General features: G+C 45.3%; 1 protein-coding gene across 3 annotated transcripts in view; it reads left to right on the top strand.

Annotated features, from left to right (window-relative positions):
* Positions 1 to 36: 36 nt before the first annotated feature.
* Positions 37 to 13455, top strand: part of ATP7B (ATPase copper transporting beta) — a 75065-nt gene continuing 61646 nt past the window's right edge. Inside the window, exons 1-2 of one of the 3 annotated variants that reach the window (XM_070800136.1) lie at positions 37 to 150; positions 736 to 840. In XM_070800136.1, coding sequence (XP_070656237.1) covers positions 787 to 840 — 54 coding nt within the window. In that variant the 5' untranslated portion in view covers positions 37 to 150; positions 736 to 786. The other 2 variants (XM_070800134.1, XM_070800135.1) reach the window with 2 other exon arrangements.

Here is a 13455-nt window from a genome sequence, read left to right as displayed (position 1 = left end):
GCGTGGCCTGTGATGGACAGTCGGTGCACCCGCCCTCGGCCCCCTCCCCCACCGAAGCCCCCGCTCAGGCGCCTCGGCCCCTATTCTAGAGCCCCGCCGCCGGTCGGAAACCAATGGGAGGCTCTTGCGCGTCTGGGATCGATTTTCCAGGTGCGGAGTTCACAACCGCAGCAGCTGCAGCGTTTCTGATCCGCGGCGCCCTGGAGTCAGGCGCGGAGCCCCAGAGGGAGCTGCGCAGAGCGGACCGGACGGTGACCCCCGCCACGCCGCACCTTCCAGGCCGGCAGTGGGCGAGCCTGGGGATCTGCATCTCCGGCCCGGGTCTACGCGGCTTGCCCTGGCTCTTTCTCTCCCTTGGCACACGCCCAAGGCTGAAGACAGACCGAGGCCAGAGCGCACCGGTCAGGAGGTAGCGGAGATCGGTGAGGGGGGACGGGCTCGCCCCGCCTGGGTTCAGCTCGGCGGAGTACACTCGGGCACCGACAGACAGGCCCGTCTCCGGGTGTGGGTGAGGGTCTCCGGCCCACCCTCCCCTCAGGCTCTCATCCCTGCGCCCCCCAGGGCCAGGGGCAGAGTGGCGCGCAAGTTTGAATTAGCCGGTGGGGGTCGAGCTGCAGATTGCTCCTCTGAAATGCAGGTGCCGGATTGGGTTAGAACCGAACCACGAGGATGCCACCCACGGCGCGCTCCTCCTCTCCCTGGGTTTTAACACCGCGCTTCTCGTCCCCTGACCAGGTGACCTTGGGCTCCGGGCTGAATCACAGAAGAAATTAGTTCCTCCGCGAGATGAAGCCAGAGGAGGAGAGACCGATTACAGATCGCGAAAAGGCCAGCCGGAGAGTGAGTTACTTTCCCGGGGTGCTGTGTGCGCACACCTGCCTGGAGGACCTTCGGCACTCACCTACCATCCTTGCTGCGCTTGGCGCGTGGTGTGCGCGGGGGAGGCTCCTCGGCGCGTGGTTTGTTAGAGAACACCCTTTAGAAAGGGCGTGCTATTAACTGGTTTTCAGTAACAGTTTAAAACCCAACACTTTTCTGTTCGTCGGATGTTGAGGAGTTTGATGCTGGAGAGGTAAAGTGAGAGTTGACTTGTTTTGTAAGATCCCTAATTGCCCAGTTCGAGTAAATTAGCTGTCCTGAAAAGTTCTTCAAGAATTGGTGCATCGACCCCTTCATGGTCGTCCTGTGGTGGTGTTTTGTTGTTATTGTTTGTTTTTGAAGAACTATTTTGAGTTCATTAAAATTATGCAAGTAATTTAGTGTAGTCTCTTAAAAACAGGACACAAATATTTAGCACGAAAAGCAAATCTATTTTCCAGTGTTTTCCTGCTCATGTTCATAGGTCTTCATTCATTCAGCAAATACTTACTGAAAACTTAACATTTCTCAGGCACAGTTTTGGAAAAGGAAATGCAGTGGTGTTCACATATCTGTTATGTTAATGCATATCTATATCTCCAGAGAAATCTTTAGGTTCTTGTGTATGTGGTTTTAGAATATTTGTTAGTATTAATCGCTTAGTTGTGTCCAGTTCTTTGCGACCCCATGGACTGACTGTAGACTGCCAGGCTCCTCTGTCCATGGAATTTTCCAGGAGAGAATACTGGAGTAGGTGGCCATTCCCTTCTCCAGGGGGTCTTCCCCACCCGTGGATCTGAACCTGGGTCTCAGGCATTGCAGGAGGATTCTTCACCATCTGAGCCACCAGGGAAGGTTTTACCTAAAGGAGATCATATAGTGTGTGTGTGTGTGTGTGTGTTCCAGTTTCACAGTATATTTTGGAGATTGTTTCATGTTAGTACATAAGTGTCCATGTAACTTAGTTTTGAGAGAGTCATTTCCTAGGCAGGTTGATAAGGAGCCTAGGGGTCCCCAAGGAGAAGGGGGTCTGGAATTCTCAAGGAGGAAGAAAGGACAATATCCTGCCTGAGGACAGTCTCTGAATTAAACCTGGCTAATTCTGTTATCTTAAAATGTAAATTATGGGAGTAGGTCTGGTGAGGTCTTTACAACCTCCAGACATTCTTTGGATTCATTGGAGAGTATATAACTTCATTGCTAACACTAGCAAGGGGGTACTCTTTCTGCCCCCTTATGATGCCTATGTCAGAAGCTTTCTCTATCTCCTTTATACTTTAATAAAACTTTATTATACAAAAGCTCTGAGCGATCAAGCCTAGTCTCTGGCCCTGGATTGAATTCTCGTCCGGGGGCCAAGGATCCCAGTGTCTTCGTGTGATTCAATAGCAACCTTTCAGTTTCACCTCTGCGCAGTATGGATGCTCCATAGTGTATTTCTTCTTTTCCCATGGGTAGACATTCTGATTGCTTCTATTTTTTCTCTCTCACAAATCATGCTGTAGTGGACATTGTTGTAGGTGATTTTTCATGCTGACCTTTGAGTATTTCTCTAGGATAGATACCTGTGCTTAGTCACTTCAGTCGTTTCCAACTCTCTACAACCCTATGGACTGTAGCCCCACACTAGGCTCCCTTGTCCAAGAGATTCTCTAGGCAGGAATACTGGAGTGGGTTGCCATTTCCTCCTCCAGGGGATCTTCCTGACCCAGGGATTGAACTCAAGTCTCCTGCATCTCCTGCATTGCAGGCAGATTCTTTACTGTTGAGCCACCGGGGAAGCCCAGGATAGACGCCTAGGCCAGGGTTGCTGATCTGAAGAGTAGACTGTGCCTTTCCTACAGATGGCTGAAATTCATTAGACAGCATTATTGCACTCCCTTTTGGGGTGAAATTCATCTAGGCCCTGGTTGTGTAGAAAGGAAGGAAAAATGCACTATGGATGGGCAGAGAGAGGCTGCTCAATAGTTTATTCTTACTGGGATGACTCTGCATTTAATGGAGGAGCAGGGAGAACACCTGTGGGGGAGGGCCAACTTGTAGAGAAGAAGAGACTTAAAACTCTTAGGGTGCCCTCACCACTCTGTCCAGTAAAAAAAAATCCTTATCTTTCCAGGTCAAGCTCGAGACCTGCCTCTTCTTGAAACTCTGTAACTGTCTCTGTTCATGTCACGCCTCACCCTCTTCTGGATTCCACTGATAATGCTGCCAGCCAACATTATTGAGCTTCCTATGTGCTGAGCATTGTGTTGAAGCACTTTCTATTCCTCTGTGTACACGCTCATTTAATCCTCACAAAACCTTGTGATGTAGGCATTTTCTCATCTTCACCATTTATTTGACAGTTTGTTTCAGTACAAGCATACCTTAGAGATACTGTGGCTTCGGTTCCAGACCACCACAGTAAAGCAAACAGGCTTTGTTTGGTTTCCCAGTACATATAAAAGTTATGTTTATACCATGCTGTCATCTGTAAAGAAGGCTGAACGCCGAAGAATTGATGCTTTTGAACTGTGGTGTTGGAGAAGACTCTTGAGAAATCCTTGGACTGCAAGGAGATCAAACCAATCCATCCTAAAGAAAATCAGTGCTGAATATTCTTTGGAAGAACTGATGCTGAAGCACCAGTCCTTTGGCCACCTGATGCAAAGAGCTGACTCATTGGAAAAGACCCTGATGCTGGGAAAGATTGAAGGCAGGAGGAAATGGGGATGGCAGAGAATGAGATGGTTGGATGGCATCACCGGCTCAATGGACATGAGTTTGAGCAAGCTCTGGGAGATGGTGAGGGACAGGGAGGCCTGGCGTGCTGCCGTTCATGGGGTCACAAAGAGTTGGACACGACTGAGCTACTGAACAACAACAAAGTGTACAATAACATTATGTTTAAAAAAATGTTCACATCCTAATTTAAAAATAACTTGATTGCTAAAAAATGCTAACCATCATCTGAACCTTCAATGAGTCATAACCTTTTTGCCAGTGGAGGGTCTTGCCACTACCAGCTGAGAATTGTCACTCGCCACATGATTCTACAAGTATGAAATCACCGGCCCCTGCAACCATTGCCCTTCAGCACACTCTGCAAAGAGTTCAGGGCAGAGATCAGGAATGAGGTACTCTGTGCTCTCAGAAAACTAGCAGAACAGGCCTTCAGATAGTTAGATACTTTCAGGAGATTTTATGAGCCCAGTTTCTTGGATCTTCTCATACCTAGGAAAACACTCAAATCATTAGTGGAGACCTCTGCTCCGTGTGACTGGCAGCAAGCAACCGTCTCAAGAGATGTATGCTTAACTGCATGTATCCCCCTTCCCTAAAATCATATATATATGCTGACTCCCCCCACTGTGCAGCAGTTCCTCAGAGCTATCTCATTGTAGGCCCACATGAAACTTAACTCACAACTCTCAGTCTGAGCTTTTTTTTTTTTGGTCAATACCTCATCGTTAATGGATGCTGACCCATCAGGGTGGTGTTTGCTGAAGGTTGAGGGTGGCTGTGGCAATTTCTTAAAATAAGACAACAGTGAAGTTTGCCATACTGATTGACTGTTCCTTTATGAACGATTTCTCTGTTTGATAGCATTTTACCCACAGGAGAACTTCTTTCAAAACTGGAGTCAGCCCTCTCAAACCCTGCCACGACTTGATCAACTAATTTGATAAAGCTTATGTAACGTTCTAAATCCTTTTTTGTCATTTCAGCAGGTCTTCACAGCATCTATACTGGGAGTAGATTACATCTATGAGCAAACCACAGTCTTTGTTCATCCATAAGAAGCAGCTGCTCTTCCATGAAAGTTTATCATAAGATTGCAGCAATTTAGTCACTTCTTCAGGCTCCCCTTTAATTCTCCTTCGCTTGTTTTTCCCTGCTAGCTCACCTGGTAAAGAATCCGCCTGCAATGCAGGAGACCCTGGTCTGATTCCTGGGTCAGGAAGATCCGCTGGAGAAGGGATAGGCTACCCACTCCAGTATTCTTGGGCTTCCCTTGTGGCTCAGCTGGTAAAGAATCCACCTGCAATGCGGGAGACCTGGGTTCAATCCCTGTGTTGGGAGGATTCCCTAGAGAAGGGAAAGGCTACACACTCCAGTCTTCTGGCCTGGAGAATTCCATGGCTGTATAGTCCATGGGGTCGCAAAGAGTCAGACACTACTGAGCGACAGGTTCAATCCCTGTGTTGGGAAGATTCCCTAGAGAAGGGAAAGGCTACACACTCCAGTCTTCTGGCCTGGAGAATTCCATGGCTGTATAGTCCATGGGGTCTCAAAGAGTCGGACATGACTGAGCAACTTTCACTCACTCACTCACGCTTGCTTTTCCACCACATCTGCAGTTACTTTCCTCATTAAAGTCTTGAACCCCTCAAAGTCATCCTTGAGGGTTGAAATCAATTTCTTCCAAATTCCTGATAACACTGGTATGTTGACCTGTTCCCATGAGTCGTGTGTGTGTGTAGTTGCTCAGTCGTGTCTGACTGTTTGCGACCCCATGGACTGTAGCTCACCAGGCTCCTCTGCCCATTGAATTCTCCAGGCAAGAATACTGGAATGGGTTGCCATTTCCTTCTCCAGGGGATTGAACCCAGTCTCCCCACATTGTAGGCAGATTCTTTGTTGTCTGAACCACCAGGGAAACCCATGAGTCATGAATGTTCCTAAGAAGAGTAAACAAATAATGTTATTCTGATGCTGAGAAGTGTGGTGAAGTACATGAATCTTGGGAGAGGCATTAGGATGACATGGAAGTGGAGGGCCTCTTTTAAGCAGGTGATCGGGGAGTTCTTCCTGGAGGAGATGGCATTTGCGCGGAGACCCAAGTGATTCAGATTTGGGGGAAAGTGTTCTAGGTTGAAGAACCAGGGGGTGTCAAGCTTCTAAGTTAGGAGTGACCTGAATTGTCTGAGGAGCGATAAGAAAGCCAGAGTGGCTGGAGCAGAGGGAGGTGGGGGAAAAGGTAGAACACGAGGTCAGTGTTCATCATCTTTACAGAGAGAAGTTAGGTAGCTTTCTGGAAGTCCTGCAGCTGGTAAGGGGCAGATCTGGCATTGAGTCCCAGCTTGGCCTTTCTTGCTTTCTCAGATATGTATTTTCTTCCAAACTTACTTGGCAATTGGTCATATACCAATTGCCTTTGATCAAACTTTTCTTTGCAATATAGTTTTGAACAGAGCTTTCCTTTGCAACTCTGCGCTTCTTGAAAGTAGATACCAGGTTAGAACCATTTAAAAACTACTCTGTGGAGAAGGAAATGGCAACCCACTCCAGTATTCTTGCCTGAAGGATCCCATGTACAGAGGAGCCTGGCAGGATACAGTCTGTGGGGTCACAAGAGACAGATACGACTTGGTGACTAACCCACCACCACCTTAAGTGGGCTTCCCTGGTGGCTCAGACTGCAAAGAATCTGCCTGCAATGTGGGAGACCCAGGTTCGATCCCTGGGTCAGGAAGATCCCCTGGTGAAGGGAATGGCTACCCACTCCAGTATTCTTGCCTGGAGAATTCCATGAACAGAGGAGCCTTGAGGGCTATAGTCCATGGGGTTGCAAAGAATCAGACACGACTGAGTGACTAACACACATAAAATGCCTACTAATCAGAGATAAAATTCACCAGCCAAGAGTTTAGAGCCGGTTACCACTGCCTTAAGGAGCTCCCCTGACTCATTAGAGAATGAAGTGTCTAAATGACATTCCAGTGCCTGTAGAAGACAAATGTTTGTGTAAAAGAGTTGATATAGTTTATAAAGTTTGTAATAATTTATATGGTTTATAATATATCACTTCTGTACTCACTGAGTGTCAGGTGCTGTGCTGAGCTCTTTATGTGATTAATAGCTTTTTATTCCCCTATCAACCCTGTGGGATAAGACTACATTTAACTGATGAGAAAGTGAGCCCAGAGAGGCATGGTCCTTTGTTGATCATCACACTGCCAGGGAGTGACAGAAATGAGACCAATCCCAGGTCTGGCTGTGGCCAAAGTCCACAGTGTAACTAACAAGTTCTGCTTGTCATTTTTAAGAAAGGGGCCAAGGAATCCCTTGAGGAAATATGGACAGGAAAATGCCAAAATTTTAGGCTAATTGTGCTTTTACAATACTTTCTGTATAAATCTTGAAAATGAAGTAATTCTAGAGCAGGAAGGACTTTGATAACATCTAAGCCCCAGCCCCCTCCTTTTATTGATGAGGGCCCGAGACTCAAGAACTCTCGCAAAGTCACAGAGATACAAAGCCAGAACCACTGCCAACTGAAGTTTTGTTCCAGAACTCCATGGCACTTTTTGGTAGCAGTGCAACCCAAGTCATATAGCAATTTGGATTATAAGTGAAAACATCTATATCTAATTCCAAACTATAAATTTTGTTATCTGTGTGGAGCTCAATAAACCTTCCTTTGCTGAAATTATCCTTTTGGACTGTATTACGATAGCTTAAAGGTCATTTATTCATGCTTGCTGAAACATTTTCAATGACTGGATGAAAATATTTATGTTTACACTGGTTCCTGATTTTTAATGTATCCTTTGGGTTTAAAAAAATTCACTTGTCATCCTGTTTGTCTTTAAAGATACTGTTTTATTGAAGGGAAAAAAAGAGATGTACTTCTTAAAAGCCAAAAAAAAAAAAAAAAAAAAAACTACTCTGCACAGCATATAGTAGGTGCACCACAGTGGCTCTTGAAGAAAGAATTAGACCATGATCCCCTCCTCTGGTCTTCTCTTCAGAGGCCTCCCCGTGGGGCGGCAGTGACCCTTTCTGAATAGGAGGTGGCCGGTGACCTGGCCATTGGCCTTCAGTCCACGAACACTGGAGCACCTTCTGTTCACTTGTGGGGGCTGAGCAGAGGGATGCAGAGATGAACAGAGGTCCGCCCCATGCTCTTGGAGCCGGCGGTCATAGGTGCTGGAGCAGAGTTGTCCTTACAGGGTAGGTCGCACAGACAAGGGTGACCGGCCTCTCCTGGGAGGGGGGGTGCAGAAAGCACTCCAGAGGCAGTGGTGAGGTCCTGGAGAAGGAGTGGGCGTTGGCCGGACTCACAGTGGGCTGGAAGGAAGGATGCTGCCGGTGGAGACTAGCATGTACAAAGGCCCAAGGACAGGACTGGAAGGATGCATTTGGGAGGCTGTGAGTGGCTTGGAAAGTGATCATGGAAGGCCCGGTTTTTCAGATCAGGAGTTTGGACTTTACGCCCAAGATTGGAGAGTTTGAGCATAGGACAACAGTCTTGAGACACTCAAGGGAGTGGAGCTGTTGGAACCTCGCTAGAGGCCTTGGACAATGACCTGCACCATCCAGACTGCAGGTGGCTGAAGAGCCTAAAGAGGAACTGGGAGACGGCTGTTTTGTCCCTTTTATTGTGGAGTCTACACTCCTGAGGGTCCTAATGTCAGAGGTCGGTGGTTATCTTGACAGCCCCAACACAGAGCATATTTGGTACTGTAGTAACTGGGGAATACATTACAGGGGTGTGAGCGTGCTGGCTTTATAAATGTGTTTTTATCTGACATGCATTCTCTTCTCCATTGCAAGCATGGGGATGGGTCAGTGACATGAGCACTGTTCACTGATAGCATAGCACAGATAGCGAGGACATATCCGAGATCAAGTATGTGCAGTGTTATTTCTATCTGTAGAGTTGGAATCACTGCCAAGTGGAATTCTGGAATGTTTGTGACTTTTTTTTTCTTAATTAGGTTAAAGGAGAAAATCTGAGCAGATCAAAGGTTGATGAGATAAAAGTAGAGGGCAGAGCAGAGAGTGACTCTTATTGTGATGTAACTAACCCTGCAAATAAGAGTTTTAAAACACCAGTAATTGTGAAATCCATGGTGCTTGAATCTTGTAGCAGCTTTGTTGAAAGCCGGGTTCCTCCCCAAACTAAAAGCCACCCCCAGCATCGGGCATTAGAAACATTTAAAATTCATTGGGAAATTGCTATTATAAAAGTAATTTACCTCTGTAACAAAAATCTGGAAAATAAAGACCAAAAGGGGCAACTTACTTCTTTTCCTGCCACTCTCAGGATTGTTAAAAAAAAAAAATTCAACTGAGTAAAGATCTAATTGGTGGGGAATTCCCTGGTGTTCCAGTGGTTAAGATTCTGGGCTTCTAGTACAGAGGGCCCGGGTTCCATCCCTTGTCAGGGAACTAGACCCCACATGCTGCAAACAGGAGTTCACGTGCTGCAACCAAAACTCGGTGCAGCCGAACAAATAAATTAATTACAAAAAAGATCTAATTGGCTTTATTTAATTATTCACGAATCAGTCAGCCTCCTATCTTCACAGAAAGAAAGGGGCTCCAAGGAGCTGTACAAAGTGGAGGATGTATAGGCATAGGAGAGACAGGGCAAGTTATTCTAGCAAAGAGACGATTGTTTCAGGTCAGGTCGCCTTCCTATTGGGGAAAGCAGGGGTCTGTCAGGCAGATTACTCGACTAGTGCTGCCCAGCTGGTTGCAGACGTGACTGGTTGAAGGTCATGCTGTTCCCGGAAGAGACTGAAGGTGCAGTTAGGTTACATATTATGTCTTGTTTGCTGATGTGGGGTTGAGCGTAGGTGACTCCCTAAGGGGTGTGTTGTTTCTTTTTTAACAGGATGACTGTCATAAGTCTGTTCGTAAACTTCCTTTGTTTGCTTTTGTTGCACTAGCTGTTGGTTTTTAGAATTAAAACATACCTTCTTGCAATTCGAAGAGAATTGGCATTTAACATCTTTGTCGTATTTTATCCCAATGTCTTCTTCATTTTTTTCCCCTCTAAACCCAGTGGTGCCAACATTATAGATATACTTTTTAAAAACTATTTTAAAAGCTATCTATCAATGGGTTTGTTGTTGTTATTATTACCATTATCGAGTCTCTGGCCTCTCTTTCTCTGTCCCAACGGACTCTTGGTTTCATTTGAATAATTCTTTCACTGGCATGCTGGACTTTCTTGTCCCTCCATCCTATTGCTCCAGCATCAGCATACAAACCGCCCTCTCTTCTCCTCACCGGAGCCACAGAATTGCCACGGAAATTCAGGCAACCGCGTGGCCGTTGCCCCTGACAATTTGTTTCTAATCTCGGTGGTGCCTGCAAATGCCTTCGTCTCATTAGTCAACCTGTGAGTCAGTCTTTCAAGCCTTCGCCACCCGCAGCAAGCCCTCTGCTTAGTCTCTGTCTTCCCTTCTCAACAAATGGCCTCACTTCTTACCTGGAGAAAATGGACACCACCGCGTGTGATTTTCTTCGACTTCCTGCCTGTCTCTCTGCACCTTCTCTCCACATTTTGTGTAGCTCTCCAGTCCGTTTTCACTGCCCATCCCTTGTCTCAGGAAGCCCGCCTTCCTTTCAAGGTCCTCCCATCTCCCTTCCTCTCTGCTGGTTCTGGAGCCTTTGTTGGCCTGATCGGGTCTTGCTTTGTCTTCTCTTCGCCTCTAGTCTTTCCCTCTCTCTGCAGGCTTTTCTCCTTCAGCCTTATAAAGCCGTCCATCTGCCTTCACCCTGAAGTCTCCTGGCCTCGTGTCTCCCGCTGGCTGTTGTACTACTTCTGTCTCTCCTCTTCCTCAGCCTTTGAGGAAGAATCCTCTGTACTTGCTTGTCTCCACACCTCCACTCACTTTAACACTTTCCCTTTATTATTATTAGTTTATTGAATATAAAAGACGTTGATATATAAACATGCACACATACATAGATAGTTATAAAGCATAATAAACCAGAGAACACCTGACCCAAGAACAGGAGAATTATCAATGTCATGGCTTCTTGGCATTGAGGGAACTCAGCTGTATCCTCCTTGTCTTCTTGTGTCACCCGGAGAAATACCCACTACAGAGGTAACTACCAGCCTCAATTTTGTGCTTGTTGTAACCCAACTTTTTGGGGGGGGGGGTGTGTGTGTCTTATCACATATATGAATGCCTGAATTATATATTATTTAGTTTTTTGGTTGTTTCTGAGCTTTGCGAAAATGATATTAAAGTGTGCTTAGTTTTCTGGGGCTAGGTCGTCTCAGAGGAGCACTGTGTTTCTAAGATCCACAGCGGTGCAGTGTGCTGTTGGGAAGGTAGCACATTTTATCCATTCTCCTTGAAAGACTTGGTGAGCTTTGTAGGTTTTTGCAGTCTGTCCACTTCTGTTGCCTCATCACGCTCCCAAAATCTTTTTTGTTTGGGCTTCCATGAATGTCAAAGGCATATCCTCTCTAATTCTTATTTTAATGGTCTCTCTACTACATTAAAAAAAAAAGCTTGATTGAGATATGATTCACATACCATGAAAATCCCAGGTATGTGCAAACATCTTCACAATCAATTTGGGGACATTTTCATCACCTGAGAAAGAAATCCTGCCTACGCTAGCTATCACCGCCCCCCGCCCCCCACAATCTTCCCACGACCCCTGTGCCTGAGTAACCTCTACTTTCTGTCTCTATAGATTTTCCTATTGTGAACATTTTGTATAGCTGGAGTCTTTGTCTTCTTCCTGATCTTAGGGGGAAAGCTTTCAGCCTTTCACCATGAAATAGGATGTTAGCTGTGGGTTTTTCACACTCTTTATCAGGTTGAGGAAATTCCCTCCACCTCCTAATTTCTCGAGTGTTTTTATATGAAAAGATTTTGGATTTGGTCAGATGTTTTCTCAGTGTCTATTGAGGTAACCATGTGTCTTTTACTTTTTATTCTGTTGATATGATGTATTGTTGTTTGGTCACTAAGTAGTGTCTGACTATGCAACCCCATGGACTGTAGCCCGCCAGGCTCCTTGGTGCATGGAACTTCCTAGGCAAGAATACTGGAGCGGGTTGCCATTTCCTGCTCCAAATGGTGTATTACATTAATTCATTTTTGGATGTTAAGCCAAACTTGGATTCCTGGGACAAATCCTACTTGGTCATGGCATGTAGCCCTTTTTTACGTGTTGCTGGATTTGGTTACCTACTGTTTCGTACAGGAATTTTGTGTCCATATTCATGAAAGATACTAGATTGTTTTTCTCGTTTCTCTTGTTTTCTTGTCATGTCTTTTCTGGTTTTGATATCAGGGTAATACTGGTCTCAGAATGAGTTGAGAAGTGCTCCCTTCTTACAAATGTTTGATAGAATTCAATGTTGAAGCTGTCTGAGCTTGAGCTTTCTTTTGGAGGAAATTTTTTATTATTACTAATTGAGTATCTTGTTACAGGTCGGTTCAGAGTATCTATTTCTTGAGTCAGTTTTGGTAGTTTGTGTATTCTAAGAAATTTGTCTGTTTCATTTAAGGTATATAATTTGTTGGTATATAGTTAGTTGTTCTTGGTGAAAAAGCTGGCTTGAAACTCAGTATTAAAAAGACTAAGATCATGGCATCTGGTCTTATCACTCCATGGCAAGTACAAGGGGAAAAAGTAGAAGCAGTGACAGATTTTCATTTCTTGGGCTCCAAAATCACTGTGGATGGTGACTGCAGCCATGAAATTAAAAGATGCTTGCTTCTTGGAAGGAAAGCTATGACAAACCTAGACAGTGTATTTAAAAGTAGAGACAGCACTTTGCCGACGATATAGTCAATGGTTTTTCCAGTAGTTATGTATGGTTGTGAGAGTTGAACCACAAAGAAGGCTGAGTGCCAAAGAATTGATGCTTTTGAACTGTGGTGTTGGAGAAGACTCTTGAGAATCCCTTGGACTGCAAGGGATCCAACCAGTCATTGGAAGGACTGATGCTGAAGCTCCCATCCTTTGGCCACCTGATGCAAAGAGCTGACTCATTTGAAAAGACCCTGATGCTGGGAAAGATTGAGGGCAAAAGAAGGGGACAACAGAGAGATGGTTACATAGCATCACTGACTCAATGGACATGAGTTTGAGCAAACTCTGGGAGATAGTGAAGGACAGAGGAGCCTCATGTGCCACAGTCCATGGGATTGCAAAGAGTTGAACACAACTTAGTGACTGAACAACAAAAAGTTGTTTCTTGGTGCTCCTTTAAAATCTTTATTTCTGTAAGATAAGTAATAATCATCTTTCGTTTCTAATTCTAATAATTTTCGTCTTCTGCCTTTTTTTCACAGATCATTCTAGCTAAAGGTTTGTCAATTTTGTTGGTCTTTTCAAAGAGTCAGCTTTTGGTTTTGACAGTTTCCTCTATTTCTCTCTTCTGTCTTTTGCTATTCCACTCTAATCTTTTTTATTTTCTTTTGAGTGTGTTGAATTGTGTTCTCTAATAGATATGTTGAAGTCTTGAGTCCTGGTACCTGTGAATGTGATATTACGTGGAAATAGGATCTTCTGCAGATCTAATCAGTTAAATTAAAATGAGGTGCTACTGCATTATGTGTGTGTGTGCTTAGTCACTCAGTCGTGTCTGACTCTTTATGACTCTCATAGACTGTAGCCCTCCAGGTTCCTCTATCCATGGGATTCTCCAGGCAAAACTACTGCAGTGGGTTTCCATTTCCTTTTCCAGGATATCTTCCCAACCTGGGATCGAACCCATGTCTCCTGCATTGCAGGCAGATTCTTTACCATCCGAGCCACCAGGGAGGCCCCCTTACTGCATTATAACGGGCCCTGAGTCCAGTCACTGATGTTGGTATAAGGACACCATGTGAACACACAGAGAAG

Source organism: Bos indicus, chromosome 12, assembly GCF_029378745.1.
Source record: "Bos indicus isolate NIAB-ARS_2022 breed Sahiwal x Tharparkar chromosome 12, NIAB-ARS_B.indTharparkar_mat_pri_1.0, whole genome shotgun sequence".
Classification (NCBI taxonomy): domain Eukaryota; kingdom Metazoa; phylum Chordata; class Mammalia; order Artiodactyla; family Bovidae; genus Bos; species Bos indicus.
This window is presented reverse-complemented; position numbering and strand designations above follow the sequence as displayed.